The sequence below is a fragment of the Budorcas taxicolor genome, chromosome 20 (assembly GCF_023091745.1).
Source record: "Budorcas taxicolor isolate Tak-1 chromosome 20, Takin1.1, whole genome shotgun sequence".
Taxonomy (NCBI): domain Eukaryota; kingdom Metazoa; phylum Chordata; class Mammalia; order Artiodactyla; family Bovidae; genus Budorcas; species Budorcas taxicolor.
The window spans coordinates 26,848,900-26,870,692 of record NC_068929.1 but is presented as its reverse complement, the minus strand read 5'-3'; the positions used below and the strand labels follow the sequence as shown (position 1 = coordinate 26,870,692).

The 21,793-nt window shown below is 41.7% G+C and overlaps 1 protein-coding gene across 1 annotated transcript in view; it reads left to right on the top strand.

Moving 5' to 3' along the window:
• Positions 1-21,793, top strand: part of IL31RA (interleukin 31 receptor A) — a 49,111-nt gene that overhangs the window by 18,592 nt on the left and 8,726 nt on the right. The window contains exons 5-10 of the mRNA XM_052659286.1: positions 1,702-1,867; positions 8,632-8,711; positions 12,110-12,326; positions 17,696-17,878; positions 18,881-18,982; positions 21,339-21,485. Coding sequence (XP_052515246.1) covers positions 1,702-1,867; positions 8,632-8,711; positions 12,110-12,326; positions 17,696-17,878; positions 18,881-18,982; positions 21,339-21,485 — 895 coding nt within the window. The remainder of the gene's footprint in view (positions 1-1,701; positions 1,868-8,631; positions 8,712-12,109; positions 12,327-17,695; positions 17,879-18,880; positions 18,983-21,338; positions 21,486-21,793) is intronic.

The window sequence follows — 21,793 nt, the reverse complement described above, 5'->3', positions numbered from 1 at the left end:
CTGTATATAGAGGATCAATTGATCTTGGACCGAGTGAGGACCAAAGCCACATAGCCCGGAAAAAAGCCACAGCAAAGAAGCCTTAGAGGAGCACTCTTTGGAACTTTAACTGCATTTTTTACTGCCCTGAGCCTAGGCTAGGATGAACAGGTTTGCATAGGTACAGTAAAGAGAGCTTTCTGATTGTGAGGAGGCCCAGCAAGAGACCAAGCATGTGCTGAGAGTACTAGCAAAGCAGAAGGAAAATTCTGAGAAATTAAAAATAGAAGAATATTATGTATTTTAAAAAGCATGAAAAGTAAAATAGAATGTCATTAGACTCCCTTGCATGTATTTTGTGGATTAATACTGTTTTTATTTTGACTTACGCATGGAGAGTACCACGTAGTTGACCTTCTCTCAAACGTCTTAATCTGGTTTTGACTGAGCCCCATAACTGAGGTCAGTTGGGGAGGGTACTTCCCCAGAGATGATGAATTGTCCCAAGATATGTTCCCAACAGCCCTGTTCTACCACTGCAACGTCTCCAGGGGCTTTTGCAGGAAGGTGCTTAGGGAACCTGGGGTTCAGCAGCAAAATTGCCCTCAGGCTGAGATGCTGCTTCCTTGCTCTGATGCCATCTCACTGGACTGGGAGTTCAGAACCGTCCATCTGCAGCTGGGATGTTCAGCTGTTGGCCACATAGACACATCCTCATTTTGCCCCAATTTCCTTTAGGCCCAGCACCTATAATTGTGTACCTATTTTCACAGCTGTTGTTGTACACATAAGCGATGTCAAGACTTCCTATTCTTGCCAGATTCTATGGGCCACTGTGCATTCTCACAAAGTAGTCATGTCTGTAATACAGTTGATTTTCATTAATAAGCTCAATATAAATTTATATAAACCTACAGCTAAAAGTTCATGTTGCAGCAACAATGATCATGCTCAGCAAGACATAGCTGAATTTCTAGTTTCTTGTGGAGAGTTAAGCCCAGAGGGACTTGATAGAAAGCAACACGCTCATTTACTAACAAGGAAACTGAGGTCTAGAAAGGGGAGGTGGTTTATTTGCCTCTCCCTGTTCAGCACATTGAGAGAGTGTCAAAATCAATTTATTTATCTAGGATACTGAGATCTTTAGCAACTTGAGTGATCACCCAAAGACCAATCATTTGAAAAGGGAAGTTTGAATAAAAGGAAAGAGTCTGACAATGAGGGGATCTGTGCTCCCATCCTAGTTCTGCTGATTATAAATGCTGAGGTAGTCCATAATCACTTAACTTGTCTGGGTTTCATTCATGACATGAGTTTGAATTTAATACTATCAAGGTGTCTTTTACATGCTGTTCCTTGAGATCTTATCTCTACGTATTGTTGTCACCTCCAGAAATTAAACTGAGGCCTGTGTTGGGTGCCAAGACTACCCTGCATCTTCCAGAACAGCAAGATTCACTCACATTCAGTCCAGAGGCAGGAATCTCTACCTCACAAGCTTAGAAACAAGAAAGGGGAGGGGTGGTGATTCTTGGGGTAACTCACCTCTATTTGATGCTAACAGTTTCCAGGTATGTGGAGAAGTTTATTTATGAAAATTAAAAACTGTGAAATATAATGCTACTAGTTCAGAAAGGTAAGAGAAGGTTGGGAAGTAAAGAAGAAAAATGGAAAGATAACATGTGGTCTCCCATCTAGCTCAAGGCTGTCTTTGTCTTGTAGATGGAAGTCAACTTCACCAGAAGCTGTGTGAATGAAGAAGAAGCATACAACCTCACAGGGCTGCAAGCTTTTACAGAGTACGTTGTAGCCCTGCAATGTGTGGCTAACAAGTCAAGGTTCTGGAGTGGCTGGAGTCAAGAAAAAAGGGGAATGACTGTGGAAGAAGGCAAGTTGGTCCCTTGTGTTTTCTTTTTTGCCTGCTCTGGTTTAGGGCAAACTGAACTGAGCCTTTGTGAATTTTGTCAAGTACTTTGCCATACTTGGGAATCATGGAATCCCACAATCCCAGAGCCAGAGAGTCTGTACAGTGCCCCTCCACAGGGCATGCATGGCACATGCCTGAGCCTACAGGATAAGCTGGCCCTCCCGTAATGATGTTAGTGACATTAGCAGCTTTTTGCCTTGAAGGCAAAGGAGCATATCTTGAATACTTGTGTAAAGTTCTTACACTATGCTTGAAGTAGTATAATATTATTTAAAGATGTCCTATGATAAATTAAAGATTGATGTTGCAAACCCTGAGCTACTGCTAAAAAATAAAGGTATAACTAATGAGAAAAAAGGTCACATCTTTAATTATAGTGAAGGAAGGAAGGAGAAGAGGATTGCACCTTGATTGAATGGTTACCATGAGTCAGGAGTAGTAACTAAGAATACTATTGGGTTAGCCAAAATGTTCATTTGAGTTTTTCTATAACCTCTTACAGAAAACCTGGAATGAACTTTTTGGCCAACCCAATACTTCAAATCTGTGGGCTTGATATAAAATCCAGCCTGGCTGTGGAGTAACTTTGGGCAAGATACACAAACTCTAAGACTCAGTCTCCTTACTAATTTTTCCCCTTTTCCATAATGAACTATAATTTATAAAATTGAGTTAATAGTGGTACCTACTTTTTAGTATTATTTTAAAGATTAAATGAAATAATGTGTTTAGCCCATAATCAACATTCAGTAATTGACAGATTTCCTATTAGTGTTATTAATTCTCCTAAAAGCCCTATAAAATATGTAGAATCACCTCCATTTACAAGGGAGATAGATGAGATGTTAATTTGTTCAGGGTCATTCAGCATGTTACCATGCTCTATAAATTAGGAGCCTTGCCCAGAGCCTGACCCCAGTAGATGTTCAATAAGTGTTTAATGAGTGTGTTAGTTTCCTGTGGCCACTGTAACAAATTGTGGGTGTGTGGGTGTGCTCAGTTGCTCAGTCATGTCTGACTCTTTGTGACCCCAGGGACTACAGTATGCCAGGCTTCTCTGCCCATGTAATTTTCCAGGCGAGAATACTGGAGCAGGTTACCATTTCCTACTCCAGGGGATCTTCCCAACCCAGAGACTGAACTCCCCTCTCTTGTGTCTCCTGCATTGGCAGGTGGATTCTTTGCTACTGCACCACCTGGGAAGCCCGCATTTTTTTTTTTTTTCTCTTCTAGTTCTAGAATTCAAAGGTCCAAAATCAGTTTCACTGGACTAAAGTCAAAGTGTTGTCACAGTTGGAGATTTTGAAGGGAGAATATATTTTCTTGCCTTTTCTTCCTTCTAGTAGCTGCCTGTATTCCTTGGTTTGTAGCCCCGTCCTATGAACAAAGCATATTACTCCAGACTCTTCTGTTATCATATTACCTTTTTCTCCTCTTCCATGTCAACTCTGTCTGCTTCCTTCTTGTAATGACCATTGTGATAACATTTAGGGCCCACTGGGATAATCCAAGATAATCTCCCCATCTCAAAATCCTAACCCAATCACATGTACAAAGTCCCTTTGGCCATATAAGGTAACGTTTATAGGTGATCGAGATTTGTACTTAGATCTTTGGGGTTCATTTTTCAACCTACTACAACGAATGAATGACTAATTAAATGAATACCTGTCAAAGGCCACACATCTTCTGAAATATGTAAAAGAAACAGAAAAATGCTGATCATTCTAATCTTCTGAGGCTTAAACTTTGTTTATGGGACATGTAAGTTCTAGACCATGAATTTGCCCCCACCCCACCCCTGGGCATAATTTCAAGCCCTTCTTAACCAATCTTACAACAAGTGCCTCACTGGTCTTAGGCAACATGTGGGGTCAGCTCCTGTGCTCCCTGTTCTATATGGCAAAAATTTATTCCCCTGGATCCTGGTTGAGTTTCCCATGACACCCAAATTAGTGTTAACAGATATTTGGCATGTTTGCCCATATGATCATATGTCTGGGAATAATCTGGTGCCTTCTGAATTTTGTATCTCCCACTGGAGATGTTCATGTTTAGTCTGGACTACACACTGGTGGATGTAGTTACAACAAAGATTCATGTGACACACATAGAGGATTGGGCTAGATGGCCTCTGAAGTCCCTTCTTACTCTGAGATTCTATTCATCTATGACATTCAGGCATCCAAGCTTCCATGCTCAACTGTAAGAATACAGAAAAAAAGTAATAAAAAATTTCTAATCATTATGCTTAGAACAGTACCTTACAAATGGTAAGTGCTATATAAATTTTACATAAACAAAAATACGTGCATGATTAAAACAAAACTAGTCAAGTTGTGGACCTAACGTGAATTTTTGATTAAAATTATATGCCGTATTTGGGAGCACTCTGTAGACATCATCTCAAATAATCCAATCTTAAAACAAATATACTAGTTTACAAATACCAAACAGCACATAAATTGTACAATATAAAATTACCCAATGGTTATACTCTGTTGGAGTGCTTAGTTATTGCTGTCTGTAGCTTGGCTCATCCCTATCTTTTAAAATATTAGAATGAAATGCAAGCAGTATCCTTGTGCAAGCTGTCTTCTCCCTCTGCTATGCCTTTCAGCAGGCAATCTGGGAGAGAGAGTTCTACCCTGGGTTTGTTCTTGTTTTGTACAGCTCTCCTCCCTGCAGCTGTCATTCTTCTTAGAGACCTAACATCATTATGGTTCACTGTCTTAAGTTCATCACAGTCCAACCACTTGCTAATGTCAATTTCATATACTTGTTTCATCGCTAGAAATGAGATTTACCATTTCAACTGATTTATTATTTCAGCTTGCTTGGCTAAGATTGACTACCAAAACGCTAGATGCTAGTGTTCTCTGTGCCCTGTGCTAATTAAATAAAACGAACATCTGTCAACATTACCACTGGACAATTTCTGCTTTTCTTAATTTTTTCAGAATCCCAGAAGAAACTAATGAAAATGTACCCACCCCTAGCAAATCCTAATTTATCCTCTTCTAATTCATAAAATGTTTCTGTTTCACAATGAAATGCCAGCTGTTTTATACACACCACTTCAAACCTTTTCTAATTTGAAAATTTCTGTTTTAAGTTGAATATGAAGTACTCTTCCCTTTTACATTTCAATATATTGATTATTAGGATTATTTACTCACATTAAAGCATATAAATATATACTACATGAAACATGCATACTACATGAAACAGCCAATTCATTAGAAAAGACCCTAATACTGGGGAAGATTTAAGGCAAAAGGAGAAGCAGGCAGCAGAGGATGAGATGGCTGGATCACATCACCAACTCAATGGACATGAACTTGGGCACACCTCGGGAGACAGTGGACAGGGAGGCCTGGAGTGCTGCAATCCTTGGGATCACAAAGAGTTGGACATGACTTAGTGACTGAACAGCAACAGGAAACAGATATAATAATATTCAATTCCTGGCTCTGTTACTTAAAAGTTATATTGGGCAATTGTCTCACTTCTTAACACCTCAGAAGAGGAAATAGTAATATTGATGTACCTAATTATAGGCCTGTGGAGGTTAGATGAGATGATTCAGGTAAAATGCTTAGTATGTGATGCTTGCTAAAAATGAGCGATTCTTAGTGTTAGTCTTCAGCAAAGGCAGCAGAATGTGTCTAAAGTGCTGATTGGTGGTGACTGTGGGTATTTCCAGATTGTAACTGGAACAACAGAGCAGCAAATTCTTACTACATCTGTCCAAACAGTTGATGCCTTGGAATACGTAAACTCCAATATGTAATTGTAGAAGGAAATGGCAACCCACTCCAGTATTCTTTGCCTTGAGAATCCCATGGACAGAGGAACCTGGAGGGCTACAGTCTGTGGAGTCACAAGAGTCGGACATGACTTAGTGACTAAACCACCACCACCAATATGTAAATATTTTGGCAAATTTGTAAAAACTTAGTATTATTCTTTCACAAATACAGAAGTATTACTTTTCCCCATTTGGTTAAGCTGGATTATTAATTTATTCATTATCAATTTATGATCATGGAAAATTGACTGTAATAGTTGTAGAAGAGGGCTTTTCAGACAGCTCAAGTGGTAAAGAATCCACGTATGAATGCAGGAGATGCAGTTTCAATCCCTGGGTTGGGAAGATCTCCTGGAGGAGGAAATGGCAACCCATTCCAGTATTCTTGCACGAAAAATTCCATAGACAGAGGAACCTGATGGGCTACAGTCCATGGGGCTGCAAAGAGTTGGACACAATTGAGCATGCACACACAATTGTAGAAGATTTAAATGCTAGCCGTTTGTTTTACTAAAAGTCACATCTGTAGGAAGTCTACATCAGAAAGACTGTTTCTCTCTGGAACACATCTGCAGGAAATAGTGACCACAGTGAAAGAAGAAAATACCTGATTAAATTCATTCATCAGCACCGTCTACCATCTACTAGAATTAAGTGGCTGCCTATGGGGTAAATCTAAGTAGAATTTTACTCTTTCTAATCAATGACTGGAATGATTAATTATTGAATAATCAGTTTATTTTTGTTTCTGTCTATGCTTCAGATGAGTATTTGGAACTGGCTTGTAATGAATACTTTGTCTTTAGGTTTTTTCTTTCTTATTCTCAATATTATTATCCCTGAGTCTGACTTCCATGTAACTGGAACAGAGACAGTCTGCAAGTAAGAAATGGATTGAGAGTGTTTCCAGGTCTGTGGGTCACCTATGAAGATCTCATGACTTTGTAGCTTTGTGCTGAGAAGACTGTCTCCTGGGAGGAACACTGTCTTTGCTTACATCTCAGGGTGTATCCTGTTGACAGGCTGAAACCTGTTGCTCAGTGTCTGAGAAAGTTGAGTTCTGACTGTCCAGTCTCTTGATTCGGTAAAGACCTTTTGGAAAACTCCTGGCAGAGCTTGTGAAACCACATTTCAATGGAGTGCAGATCGAGTCATATATAAAGATTAAATAGTTTCAATTTCCTTGTATGGAATTTACATGGAATTACAATAGGTCTCACTGGGAGACTTGGAACCTAGCAGTTAGACTGTGTTACCCACAGTTTGGCTTCTGCAAGCGTAGTTGTAGAAATGTCACCCTTCATTGATGACAAGACAGGTCATTGATTTAATTGCCCTTTAGTGCACTTTTCTACATTTTGAAGTTGTCTTTAATTAGGGTTCAGTATGTAATTTCATTTTAAACACTCAATTACCTGAATTAAAAACAAAAAAAAATCCCTAAAAATGGTCTCTCAGTACTAAAATAGTTTAGATCTTGGCCTGATTGGCAGACCCCGTTTTTTGCAGACTGAATTACATTCTTTTCATCCATGTGATTTCCTCAAGAGAAGATTTAGTGTTCATCAACTGCAGCTTCAGAGACATTTCCTCAATTTCATAAATTACAGGCCAATAGCCTTCTGAACAGTTCTTTAGAACCCTGCTTTCCTCTCATGACTAAAGTGTATGTGTCATCCTCTAGTCAGTGGCTTGGCATTTTGAAATTTGAGGTGCATGTCAGAAGGTTCAACTATAAATTACCAGTGGCCCACTTTGTGCCAAAACTCCTTGAGACAAGATATATAGGAGATACAGTCCAGAGGTCAAGTGTAATAGAAATTGCTCTCTCTCCTATTTTTTTAATTGTAAGTTTTATCCCTGAATAGTTAGATCATCAGAAGCTAACACACTTGAGCTATGCTGTCTTCAGGTATGTTGTTTTTCACTGGAGAAATGCATGAACCTAGATTTCTTGTTATGACCTTGTATTTCGTAGAAGACAACCATGAGAAGTGTACACCTGCCATATTTACGTACTTTTGTTCAATTGTGTTTGCAGGCATCAGCTTTTAGGTTATTTTTTGTCTTTCCTGACTGGATCTACAAGATAATTCCATTTATGAATTTAATGCCCATAGCCTGAAAAAACATGGCTCTTCACAATGACTTCTGTGTGTTCTTTTTTTCAGTCCATAAGGAATACACAACTAAATTTTATCATGTTCATTCTTCCTGCCTGGAAGATCAGCATTAAATTTAGAGCTCACAGAGGGGCTTAGGAAAGATTATTTCTCTGCTTATTCTTTGATTTTTTTGTTGTGCTTTATAACATTGTAAGTGTGTGGTTTCATCTCTTTGGGGAGTAGATATGGCATAAATTATATATAAAATCTCTTTAGCAGTTATCTATGTTATTCCTAGCTTTCATGTATATGAATGATAGAGGACATGAGATGTCATATTCCAATGCAGATTTGGGTGATAAATTATATTACAGTTGGATCTATTGTAGTTTTGTTTTAGCTTACCTTAAGTCATCAGATCCAAGAGCAGTTTTATTTTTTTATTTTTATTTTTGCCCTACATGATTGTGGTTTTATTTTTTCACAAAATACAAAGCTTTTTACCACATTATAGTAGTTTCTAATACAAGAAGATCCCAACATTTTCATTGCAGGGGAGGAGTGATTTATATATTGGATATTAATTTTATAGATCTTTTGTTATTTTTGACTTTTGGTTGATTCTAGTCCTTCAACCACAGCATGAAGACATCATTGCAATGAAGTCTTCCACTCTCCACCTTACTCCTGCTAGCCCCCTCATGCAAATCCTCCCCAACTGCATTTTCTAAACAGCCTCACTAATTTCACCATCTCCTGCTACAGCTCCCTTCTGTTTCTGCTGAACACCTCACTCTTATTCTTTACAGCTCCACATGGCCTGGATCTATGGAGAGTCCTGAGATCAGACAAAGTGGATGGAAAAAGGCCAGTGCAGTTGTTGTTGAAGGTGACCTCTCTCTGGGTTATTTATTTATAATTCTGTGTAAAAGCCTTGGTCTCTTATACCTTTAAGAACTGTGATCATGGACATTTTACCTCCTTAATTTCCTTCCATAGAGGCTTTTCTGCCCCAAATCTCACCATGATTTCCTATCTCAGAAAAGCCCCTGTATGTCATTTTGTAGATGTCCTGAATGCAGACCCTGAGCCTTCTTCTTTGATCTGAAATGTTAACACTTGGAAATGTTAACACCTGGGACAGGTACAAAGTGTAAGTGTAAGTGCAAGTGCGGGAGGTGCCTTGACCTTCTGGAGAAAACTGTCGCTGGCTGGCCTTCACTTTAAGGCAATGTAAAATTATATAGCCCCCGCCCCCTCCCGACACTGGAGAAGAGCACTGGCTTGGGGGTGAGCTTACTAGTGTGCCCTGAGATCATTGCACAGGTGCCCCCCAGAGCACTGGGATAGTGGGGTGCTAGGATAGAACAGGGGCCAAATGGTCCTTTGTAGGATGGAGACGTCAGAATGAGGAACAAAGGAGGAGCCAGGTTAGTACAGAGGACACAAAACAGGGGATGAGAGGTGATGGTAGGAAAAAGGATAGAAAAGGAGGGGAAGAGGGAATCAGTAGGAAAGGAAAAGGGCAAACAGAGGGGAAAAAAACAGCCAGAAAGTAGGAGAGAGGAGTTGGGGGAAAGAAGAGAGGGAGGAGAGCAGTGAGATGCCCCGACTCTTTGGTGTGTCTCCAGATTTCTCAGGAAATACTCATTGGGTTATCTCATACTTGCTCAAGTCTGGGCAGGTTTCAAATGCTCTTGAAAATGGGGAAATCACCCTGCTTTTTCCAAATGACATTCCATTCCCAGTTACCTCAGGGTTGGAGCATCCTTCTACCTTTCTCCTCTCCCCACCCCGAGGACAAGAAGGACACCCTCAGTGGCAGCAGGCAAGGGAGAACACAGCCCGTGGTGTTGGGAAATCTTCAAGAATTGATCCCAGATGTTGTTGAGTTCTTTCTCAGTCATCAAGTGTGGAAACGAGTTACTCTGTCAACGTAGTTCTGAGAAGGAAAGTAAACAAGGGCACATCCTGTGTGTGGCCAGACCCACATAGATCAAGTAGGCCAACCTGTGAAGTAGGTGAGATGGACTTGAACACCCTTCTTCTCCCCCTCGCCTGGGGACTGGTCTTCCTTTTGCTTCAATAGGGTTTTCTAAGAATTAGAGCTGCTTAAAAAAGAATGAACTAAAATCAGATCGTGGTGATGATTGCACAACTCTTGACTATACTAAAAGCCACTGAGTTGCACATGCCAAGAAAGTGAATTTTCTGATATGTGAATTATATCTCAATAAAACTATTAGTTTATTATAAAAAGAGAATGAGTTATCATGAAAGATAAATGCCTCCCAGTCATTAGGAAGATGTTTAACTGACTTTTTATGTCATGGGAGGTGTAAAGGAAATTCTCAAACCAGAAAGACAGTGGGGCAAAGTGACTTCTGAAGTCCTTCTGACTTTATATTCAGTCATTCTGCTCATCTCTCTGTGTAATCAGTAACAGAAAGAGAAAAATAGGAAAGCCCTCTAATTCCTGAGAAATATTCAGCATGCTGATCTCTAGCAAAATATGGGCTCAGGTTCAAGGCTGAAAAAAAGAGGTTGGCCTGGAGCCCCTGGGGTCACCTTCATTTCGCACCAAGGATTTGGTCTGGTAGGGTAGCCTTGAATGTTCTAGTCCTCTTAGCTGGAATGTCTGGTTGAGGAAGCTAGCTTTCTCCTTGGAGAGGGTGTTATGGAGATAAAAGGACAGGGCACTCTCCAACCCCTGGACGTTTCCATGGAAGAAATGACCCAGGGCCAGAACAGACTTGGGATTGGCTCAGAGGAAATGCCTCAACTTTTGTGTATGCTTCTCTGTCCATTACCAATATCCATTGAATCATAGAAAAAGCAAAAGAATTCCAGAAAAATATCTGTATCTGTTTCATAGACTACACTAAAGCCTTTGACTGTGTGGATAACAACAAACAATGGAAAATTTTTCAAGAGATGGGAATATTAGACCACCTTACCTGCCTCCTGAGAAACCTGTATGAAGGTCAAGAAGCAACAGTTAGAACTGGACATGGAACAACAGACTGGTTCCAAATTGGGAAAGGAGTATGTCAAGGCTGTATATTGTCACCCTGCTTATTTAACTTATATGCAGAGCACATCATGTGAAATGACAGGCTGGATGAAGCACAAGCTGGAATCAAGATTGCCAGGAGAAACATCAATAAACTCAGATACGCAGATGACATCACCCTTATGGCAGAAAGTGAAGAGGGACCTCTTGATGAAAGTGAAAGAGGAGAGTGAAAAAGTTGGCTTAAAACTCAACATTTAGAAAACTAAGATCATGGCATCTGGTCCCATCCTTCATGGCAAATAGATGGGGAAACAATGGAAACAGTGAGAAACTTTATTTTCTTGGGCTCCAAAGAGCCCACTGTGGATGGTGACTGCAGCCATGAAATTAAAAGATGCTTGCTCCTTGGAAGAAAAGCTATGACAAGCCTAGAGAGTGTATTAAAAAGCAGAGACATTACCTTGCCTACAAATGTCCTATAAGTCAAAGCTATGTTTTTTCCATTAGTTGTGTATGTATGTGACAGCTGGACAATAAAAAAAGCTAAGCACCGAAAAATTTATGCCTTCGAACTGTGGTGCTGGAGAAGACTCTTGAGAGTCCCTTGGACAGCAAAGAGATCAAACCAGTCCATCCTAAAGAAAATCAGCCCTGAATATTCATTGGAAGAACTGATGCTGAAGCTGAAGCTCCAATACTTTGGCCACCTGATACGAAGAGCTGACTCACTGGATAAGACCCTGATGCTGGGAAAGATTGAAGGCAGGAGGAGAAGTGGGTAACAGAGGACAAGAGGGTTGAATGGCATCATCGACTCAATGAATTTGAGTCTGAGCAAGCTCCGGGAAAGAGTAGAGGACAGGGAAGCCTGGTGTGCTGCATGCAGCCCATGAGGTCGCAAAGAGTTGGACATGACTGAGCGACTGAACAACAACCACTTCCATTTAAGACAGAGAGAAAGATGCTGCCTAAAGGAAGAAGGAGTGGTTTGCTTGCACTGGGGTTTGGGCATCATGCTAGTTTAGCTTTGTGGAATTAGACTCATGTCAAGGGTTTATACCAAGAGACCATTTAGAAATCCCCTCTTCTGGCATTTGGAGGGTTAACATGGCACAAGGTATGTTACTCATCCCAGAGGGATCATCACATGGTTATAGTTTAGCACCTAATAGTTAATATTACCTCCCATCCCTGATTCCCACCATTTATTACTGTCTCAATGACTTTCTTTCTTTGCTGTTAGCAGTAAATTTTGTTTCCTTTGTGTTCAGAAGGCAAAAGGAACCCCAGTCCTGGAGAAAGTACTTGGTTACAACATATGGTATTTTCCAGAAAACAATACTAACCTCACAAAGACAATGAATACTACTAACCAGCAGCCTGAACTGTACCTGGGAAACCAGACCTACTGGATACATGTGATTTCTTATAATTCTCTTGGAAAATCTCCAGAGGCCACCTTGAGGATTCCAGCTATTGATGAAAAGTGTGAGTATGACATAAACTTTTTATTTAGATGCCTAACCCCATCTGATATGCCAAGGAGTTGTCCCTATCCTCTCAATGGTTGCTGTTTTTTTCGCATCAAAATGAAAATGAAGTAAGGACATTTTAGGTTAAGGTGGGGTGATCATAATCTTCAATTAATTAATGAGCTTCTTGAAATAATTTTCTTTTGGAATAAAGCCTGTATTGAAAATCAGATTTCGTAAACCATATGATACACAGTCATGAGCCAGAAGTTCTGTGTGCAGCATGTATTTGTTTTATTCTGAGTGAGTATAAGCTGGATTGAGCATTATAAAACTGTCAGATCTGCCATGTTTATCCTCAGTGGCTAAAAGATGTCTTTCGAAATCTTCCCTTTACAGTGCTGACCATATCCCAGTCTTGATTTGTTCACTCTCCTGTTTTCTTCCAGAGAAGGCAATGGCACCCCACTCCAGTACTCTTGCCTGGAAAGTCCCGTGGATGGAGGAGCCTAGTAGGCTGCAGTCCATGGGGTCGCTAAGAGTCGGACACGACTGAGCGACTTCACTTTCACTTTTCACTTTCCTGCATTGGAGAAGGAAATGGCAACCCACTGCAGTGTTCTTGCCTGGAGAATCCCAGGGACGGTGGAGCCTGATGGGCTGCTGTCTCTGGGGTCGCACAGAGTCGGACACGACTGAAGCGACTTAGCAGCAGCAGCAGCTGTTTTCTTCCTTTTCTCCCTCCCATTTGACTATCTAGTTAGGGATATTTCTAATTTAATTAGAAATTAGTTAATTGTTGTTGTTCAGTTGCTAAGTAGTGTCTGACTGTTTGCAACCCCATGGACTGCCTCATGCCATAGGTTTATTCTTGCCAATAATTGCTCATTACACCTTTAATTAATTTTAAAAACGTTACTACTTTCATACAAACTTATATTTTATATCCTGTTTTGGAATAAAATAGTTTCTTTGAGTCTTATTCAAGGAATATCAGGCAATCTATTTCCTCTTCCTGGCTTTATTTTCTCTATAGATGTTATTGCTGTTGTTCAATTGATAAGTCATGTCTGACTCTTTTGCAACTCCATGGGCTGTAGCCCACCAAGTTCCTTTATCCATGGGATTTCCCATGCAAGAATGCTGGGGTGGGTTGCCATTTCCTTCTCCAGGGGATCTTCCTGACTCAGGGAAGGAACCCTCGCCTCCTGTGTCTCTGCAACAATGTGCAGCAATGGCAGCTATTTGCAACAGAGCCCTGCGAAACCTAAAATGTTTACTATTTGACCCGTTACAGACCTCTTTGCAGTTCCCAGTCCAAGACATTTAAGAATGTGATGTTTTACAGAGTTTTGTTTAATAGAGTCACCTGGAGAATAGTTATAATAATAATTGTAACTTAAACAATCATTAGGTATAATCATCCAGCATTGTCTATTAGGATGTGTCAGACATTGTGCTAAAATGATACAGTTCAATCTAATTTTAGCCTCAAATGACCCATGGGATAGGTGCTATCAGGTTTACTTTTTAGCTGATGAAGCTGTGATTCAGGAAAGCTTAGTAATTTGCCCAAAGATCTCTCAGGTGGACTTAACCACAGGTCTACATGATTCCAAACTTGTCCAATATATTTTATCCAGAACCGTGGACTTAGTAAAGTGACTTAGAAATCTAATCACAGCTGCTGTGTGACACTGAATGATTATTTTCCTCTGTGGACCTCTATTTTCCTATCTTTCAAATAAATAATTGAAATAGAAACACCTTCAGGTTCCTTTTGGCCCGAAGACAAGAAGCTCTGCTTCTAGGAGACCTTAGCCAGCAGACAGCTGTGGAGTGGTCTGAGGCAGGACAGGGCAAAACATGGCCAGTTGTCCATGAGGAGGTCGGTATTAAGTTGAGGTAGGGTTCAAGTTGGGCTAGGAGGGTGGGCAAAGATGAAGCACTGCTAGCATCTGAGAATGGTACTTGATGGGCCCAGAGTGACTGACTTCATACAAATCATAAGAAATTAATGGCTTTTGCAGTCTAAGTCCCTTTCCTCTTTTCTCAAGAGGGATCTATTTCCTACCACATCTGGGGGTGTATTGTGTTTGGAGAAGTTGCTCAAAAAGTGATTATTGAGTGATGGAGGCAATTAGTCGACATTCAGTAGAACAATGACTTGGAAACTTCTTTCAACAACCCTTAATGCTGCCCAGTCTCTTTCATCTTACTAGGCTGACTTATGGCTTGATTCCACACCCTCTGTGGTCCAGAATCTGTGCTTATTTCTTAACTCTTTAGACCTGGCTTCTGCTTCTCAGAGTTCTAATGCTGCTAAAGAGAAAGAGTGTGTGGTTAGCAACCAACATGCTCTTCCATCTTCAAGTTGGGATGTTCGTGCAAGTGGTTTATTAATCAGAAAAGGAAGGAAGGCCAGGGAAGAGGAGGAAGAGGAGGCTGAGCCAAAGATGCTGATTGATTTTCCCAAATCTTCTCAACAAAGCGCCATAGACTAGATTACTTCAAACAACAGAAATTCAACTGCCTCATTGTTCTGCAGGCTAGAAGTCTGAAAATCAGGCATTGGCAAGACCGTGCTCCCTTAAAAACTTCTAAGGGAGGATCCTTCCTTTTTATTCCAGCTTCTGGAAGCCCCAGGCTTTCCTTGGCTTGTATCAGTATAATTCTAATCCAACTCATTCCTCACATGACCAGCTTCCTGTGTGTGTGTCTGTCTCTGCATTAAAATTCCACTTTTAAAGAGACCAGTCATATTGGGCTAAGGACTCTCATCTTATTTTAGCTACTTACACCTGCTTTCCAAATGAGGTTACATTCTGCAATACCAAGAATATCTTCTGCAGGCACACAATTCAACCCATAATGGTTCTATCTGAGTTGACAGTCCTGGGGAGGGTGGCTCTAGCCTGACCCTGCACAGGAACTCTGAATTTTGTTACAGCTCAAAGTTATCCCAAGCAGGCAACATATAAAGACAGCAAAAGGCATCAGAGGGGATCGGTTGGCAGTTTAGTCTCTAAGTCGTGTCCGACTCTTGCGCCCCATGGACTATAGCCTGCAGGCCCCTCTGCCCATGGGATTCTCCAGGCAAGAATACTGGAGTGGGTTGCCATTTCCTTCTCCAGGGGCTCTTCCCAACCCAGGAATCGAACCCAGGTCTCCTGTATTGCAGGCAGATTCTTTACCAACTGAGGGGATCAGGGAACACTAATGTTACCTGCTTCAAGAGGCTGAGTAAGTTTACAAATGCTCCAATAATGACTTTCAGCTTGACTGCAACAGTGACTAAGGATGCTTAGAGGCTGTGAGCAGGGGAGGGCAGGGAGGAGAGAGCTGGAACGCTAGGGCTTAGGTGGGGTTGATTTCCTGGCTCTGTACTGCTTGCCCCACTCCAGCTTCACAATTTCCCCATGTCTCAGAGCTGCCCTTTCAAGTTGACAGATTCTCTGGCCTTGCCTCTAGACCAGATGCTGAAGTCTCTCATAAAGGCCCAGTATGGGGAAAGAACTCCTTTCCCATCAATTGTGAGCTTCAAGAACAGAGGCTCCTAAATACATACACAGCCCTCTGGGGCTTGTTGTTTTCCTTTTATTTTAAATTAATTTTTATTGGAGTATAGTTGCTTTTGGAGGGGGGAGCTTCCTTGGTGGCTCAGATGGTAAAAAATCTGACTGCAATGCAGGAGACCTGCGTTCGATCCCTGGGTCAGGAAGATTCCCCTAGAGAAGGAAGTGTCTACCCATTCCAGTATTGTTGCCTAGGAAAGCCCATGAACAGAGGAGCCTGGTGGGCTACAGTCCATGGAGTCGCAAAGAGTTGGACACGACTTAATAATGACTAATATACACACAGTTGCTTTACAGTGTTGTGTTAGTTTCTGCTGTACAGCAAAATGAATCGGTTATACATATTCACATATCCCCTCATTTTTAGATTTCCTTCCCATTTCTTTGGCTTCCCTGATAGCTCAGTTGGTAAAGAATCCGCCTGCAATGCAGGAGACCCTGGTTCAATTCCTGGGTCGGGAAGATACCCTGGAGAAGGGATAGGCTATCCACTCTAGTATTCTTTGGCTTCCCTTATGGCTCAGCTGGTAAAGAATCTGCCTGCAATGCAGGAGACCTGGGTTCGACCCCTGGGTTGGGAAGATCCCCTGGAGAAGGGAGCGGCTACCCACTCCAGTATTCTGGCCTGGAGAATTCTGTGGCTACAGTCCATGGGGTCGCAAAGAGTCGGACACAACTGAGCAACTTTCACTTTCCCATTTAGGTCACCACGGAGCACTGAATAAAGTTCCTTTTGCCATAGAGTAGGTTCTCATTAGTTATCTTTTTTACACATAGTAATGTATTTGTTGCATAGGCATAGCAGAATTTAGTACCCCCTGGCCTCTTATGCCAAATCTCTATACTTGCCTAGGTTTCCACCTTCAAGAGGCATTTTGGCTTTTTTGAGGGACTCTATCTCCTCTTCTGCCCTCATCCAGGACCATCTTTGATGTTTATTTAAACATGCTTCCTGTGGATTCCAATTCTAAAGGCTCAGGGTTGTTGCAGGTGGTGAGGAGTAGAAGAGGGGAAAGCCACATGCTGTGGTCTTCTGAGCCCCACTCCTTCATGCCCTCCTTCTCCTCCTTCTCTCCCCACATCTCCAGTAGTGCTCTCTTCTGTGTATCCAGAACATTTTCAGTAAGGGAACTCTCTGATTCTGATTAGACCCCAGGTACTAGATTTGAAGCCACATGTTCAACTTTTCTACTAAAGAACACTGTGGACTGTTTCCCCGCCTGTCTTTTTGCTAGGTCTGCAGGGAATGTAGTCATTTACCTATTGGTCCACAAATAGGTGCTTCATTTGAGTGTGTCTGTATCCTTCTGCAGCAGACACAATTCTTCCTACCTGAAGATGGGACTGCATAGACACGTTGTATAGCACCAGTTTAGATAGTTGAAATTCAAAGTCATCACCCTGGTATGATTTTAGGGTCACCAGCTTCCAGCTTCCCAGTCACAAAATTACAGATGCCTGAAATTCTACCTTTAGAGATCCATTCTTTGTCTCCGGCTTACTTTCCTTTTGACTTGCACAGACCTCAGAGCTGCCAGGTAATTCTTCTTAGTCATCAACTGTCTAGTACGATTCTCTGCTGGCAACAGGCAAATTTAGGGAAGATAACAAAAGGCACTTCATCAAATATTAAGAGTAAGGAAAAGGGATACCATAAAAACATTAAAAATAGCATCCTAGTGGAAGGTGGCAGTGGAGATCCTGAACCTTGACCTTCTTTACACTTTGGGCAGTGAATAGATGTAAATATGGTTGGTGCATCTGGAGGATGAGTTCGGTGTTGTGAAGCAGTCTTTCCCTCTCCTTTCAGCGTTCCAGTGCATCGAGGCCCTGCACACCTGCCTCACTCAGGACCAGCTGGTGGTGGAGTGGCAAAGCTCTGCTCCAGAGGTTGATACATGGATGGTGGAGTGGGTCCCAGACTTGGACTCAAAGCCCTTGGCCATCTCCTGGGAGTCTGTATCTCACACCAGGAACTGGACAATCCAGCAAGGTAGCCAGTGAGGACCCCACAGGTTCTTGCTGTGTAGGATTCACTTTCATTTTTACCAGTTTTAAAATCCTTAATTTTGGCTTCTTACCTGTAAATTGTGAGTAATAGAATTTGACAGGCTAGGGCAAGCTTAGTGACGTGTGCTTCTTGGCATTTCCCAGCATTGCTGGAATAAGAAGCCATGAGGATCAGACTAGGCAGCTGACGTGTTTCCAGGTGGAAAGCACCCTCTTTGGTGGTGGACACCCACCATCAGAGAGCTCTTCCCAGATACCGTGATCATGTGGATGCAATGTGGAAATCATGTGATTGCGTGGAAACACCGGACTTTGTATCCCATCTGTCCTACTCAGGGCGCCTCCTTCAGTTCTGGCTGCATGTTTAGGTTCTAGGGCCCTTCCCCAAGTGACTGATACAGAGAATAGCCTTCTTTTCAAGAAAGTCCCTGCTCCATATAAGACATTTAAGTGAGGCTTTACTCTCCCAGTCCTATCACCCCAACCATTTTTAGTACTTAATAGCATCTATATGAAGAATTATACTTATGTAGGGATGCAGACAGACAGAAGAGCTAGAATTTATGGTAGCTGAGTTCTCTAGGGTGATATGCTATTGAAAGAAGAATTAAGTTTATTCTGAGGTGCACCCCAAATGATGTAACAAAATCAGTGATGAAGGAGAGCCTGGATCTCTTACTTCTCCTTTTCTGGGTGGCTCAACCATTTTGTCAGAGTGGTGCAGGTTTGGTTCTAGGAATTAGTTTTAAAATGTTAGAACCAACATAGATATTAGAGACCATCCAACTTAACTCCCTTATTTTCCAGATGTGGTGATGATAGGGAAATAAAATACCTTCTGTAAGTCATATATCCTAAGTCTTAGTCTAGCATTCCTTCCTCTATGCCGTGCTCTGCACCTAACGCTTCTTTCTCCCTCCCTCCCTCCTTCTCTCTCTTTCCCTCCCACTGCCCCATTCCCTCTCTACCTCCCCTTTTTCTACAGATGAACTGAAACCTTTCTGGTGCTACAATATCTCTGTGTATCCAATGTTGCAAAACCGAGTGGGTGAACCATATTCCATCCAGGCTTATGTCAAAGAAGGTGGTATGTATGGACAAGGTTCCATTGGGCAAAGGCAACTCTGGGGCCTGTCCATCATTTACCCAAGGCTGCGAAGGCCTGTAGCTTGTTCACAGTTGCCTTAGTGCTCATCCGTGCTGCACATTTAGCTTGTAGTAAGCCGTGTATACTTATTACAGTTTGTAGTAGTTGACACAGTTGTGGTCAAAGTATGGAGTCACTGAATTTTAAAGCTGTGGTGGACATCAGAGATCATCAAGCCCAAGTCCCTCATCTCACAAAAGCAAGGCTCAAAGAGGTGAACCAACTTGCCCAAAGTCACAAAGAAACAGTGCCAACGGCTCTATAACCAGAAAAGACCGAGCTAGGGACCCTAAGAATAACTTGGAGATGCTAAAAAATTATATTTGATTGTATAACAATAAGCAAAGGTTTTATTGGTGAACTGCCGGGGTCCAGCCCCGGTGGATCCAGGGTAATTCGAAGTGGAGATGGAATCGGCGTCCTAGGAAAAAACTTATTTAATTACAGATATAGATTAGAAACGGATAGTGTAGTAGGAAAGATTAGTGGAGAAAAAGAGGCTGAATAACTTGGTTTACGTGGGATACCAATAAAATTCCAAGACAAGGAATTTGCACCATCTACGTTGGGCCACCGGCGCCACTTGAATATCAGAAGATGCCCCTCCTCGGGCTCCTTCTCACATGGAACTTAAAAGCCAGGGCAAGTAAGTAGACGTGGCAAGCACCCACGCTCCAGATGGGAATTCAGCCAGAAAAACGGGGAGCAAGAAAGAAACGACACGGGGGAATCAGTCTTTCCAGAAACTGATCCGATCTCTTTATTTTTTAGGTTTGCTTATATACCCTTTATTACACATAGAGACAAATGGAAACTTTAAAGTCACGTGGGGGTCGGCAGTCCTGACCTTTATCAAAATCAGGTGCTTCACATAAATGTATACAAAACAGGTCATAGGGGTTTTACATCATCTTCTGGCCATGAGGCCTGCTGACATTTTACAACCCTTTCTTTCTGATAATGGTCAGTTAACCAGAAAACTTATTTTTTCCAAGGGTGTTTTTCTTAAACCAGGCACCACCCTCTGAAGGTACCAGATAAAGTTGGATTCCTATAGGGTGAGGGTGTAGTGGGTTATAACTAAGAAAGGAATTTATTTAACCTAAGGTTAACATGATTAATCTTAAAGGTTAATATTTATTTCTCCTATATGCTAGTTATATTTATTATAAGGGCAGGGAATATGGAGATATAGCAGCAAACATCAGCCCAACAAATGAAAACCCTTCACTGATGTTCCCCTTAAGATCTATTTAGTCTTAAGATAGTGATAAAGTTACATTTTTACATAGCAAGGACACAGTGATTTATAACAAAGTACAGTGAGTAACAGAAGAGAAAATTCATTAATTAAAAAAGTCTAGTATTGCTAATATCAAAAACTACTATATTTCCTTTTCTATATTCCAAATACATTAATATATTCCCAGGTGCCTAAGGATATGGAGTCCTGGTGGCAATCATTGACTCAACAATGAGAAAAGCCCTATGCTAATTGAGATTTTCAAAATACTCCAAACTCTCTGTGCTGTTTATGGTTGAGAGGTAGTAAACAATCATGTGCCTAGTGGCAGGAGTGTGAATAATCCTGTCACACAAACTAGTCTGCCAGCAGAGAGGTTTGACCTGAGACACCCTTGTCACGCCCAGGAATTTTTATTGACTGGACCTGCAAGTTTACTCCTTCTCCGAGAGAACTGGTGGGGAACAGCCCCCATAAAGTCAGAGGTGTAGGTGAGAGCATGAAACAGTAAAGTAGGTAGACTCCGGTTTTGGGGGTAGATGCTCGGGAACAGGGGGTTTCCTGAGGCTCGATCTTGCCTTTGCATATGCCGAAGCCTCCTTCCTCATGATCTTTGCCATGGGTGGAGTTCCTCACACTGGCTCCCGGCATCGAACCACTCAGACTTTGCTTCTACCTTTTTGGAAGTTAACATCTTCCAGATTCAACCTTAGGAAATATATCCTGTCACTCAAAGATAGCTCATGGAGGCATAATCTTCAACGGTTTGATAATAGCTATTACACGTATGGATGAAAGAGCTGGGTGCCAAATTAGTGAGAGGTCTATGAGGAAGTACTCTTTCTCTGGTCTTTGACTCTGCTTCTCTTCCTGTTTGAGAGGCATGATTCTAGACAACAGTTTTCTCAAGACAAGTTGATTCATCATTTCCCTACTCTGCCCCACCTCCCACCCCCAGCACTGATTACAGTTTGAGGACTGGGCAGAGACTTCGTAGGGGAAGGACCTGCTGGGGTGTGATTCAGTGTTCATTTGTCTCCTTGTCCTATAAAGTTCCATCAGAAGGTCCCGAGACGAAGGTGGAGAACATTGGTGTGAGGACAGTCACAATTACATGGAAGGAGATACCCAAGCATCAGAGAAATGGCTTCATCAACAATTACACCATATTTTACCAAGCTGAAGATGGAAAGGAATTCTGTAAGTGAGCTTATAGTCAAGCTGAAAGAACCCCGAGCCCCAGATAGATGCTGCAGATAGACCTGCTATCGAGGTAGATCCTGTGGTGGGTGCCCTTCCATTTTGCAGGAATCACTAACTTCCTTGAGATTCTCTGAAAACAGAGTCAAGGGTGTCCATCTCTTGAGTTTTTAAGAGTCAAATGAGGTTGAAATGACTGTACCTGAGAGTCCTGTAGGGACCAGAGAATTGATACAATTTGTGCCCATCAGGCTGTGAACAGTGGGCCTCCTGGGAGCTTCTTGACCTTTAGTCCAGAGTGGCACATG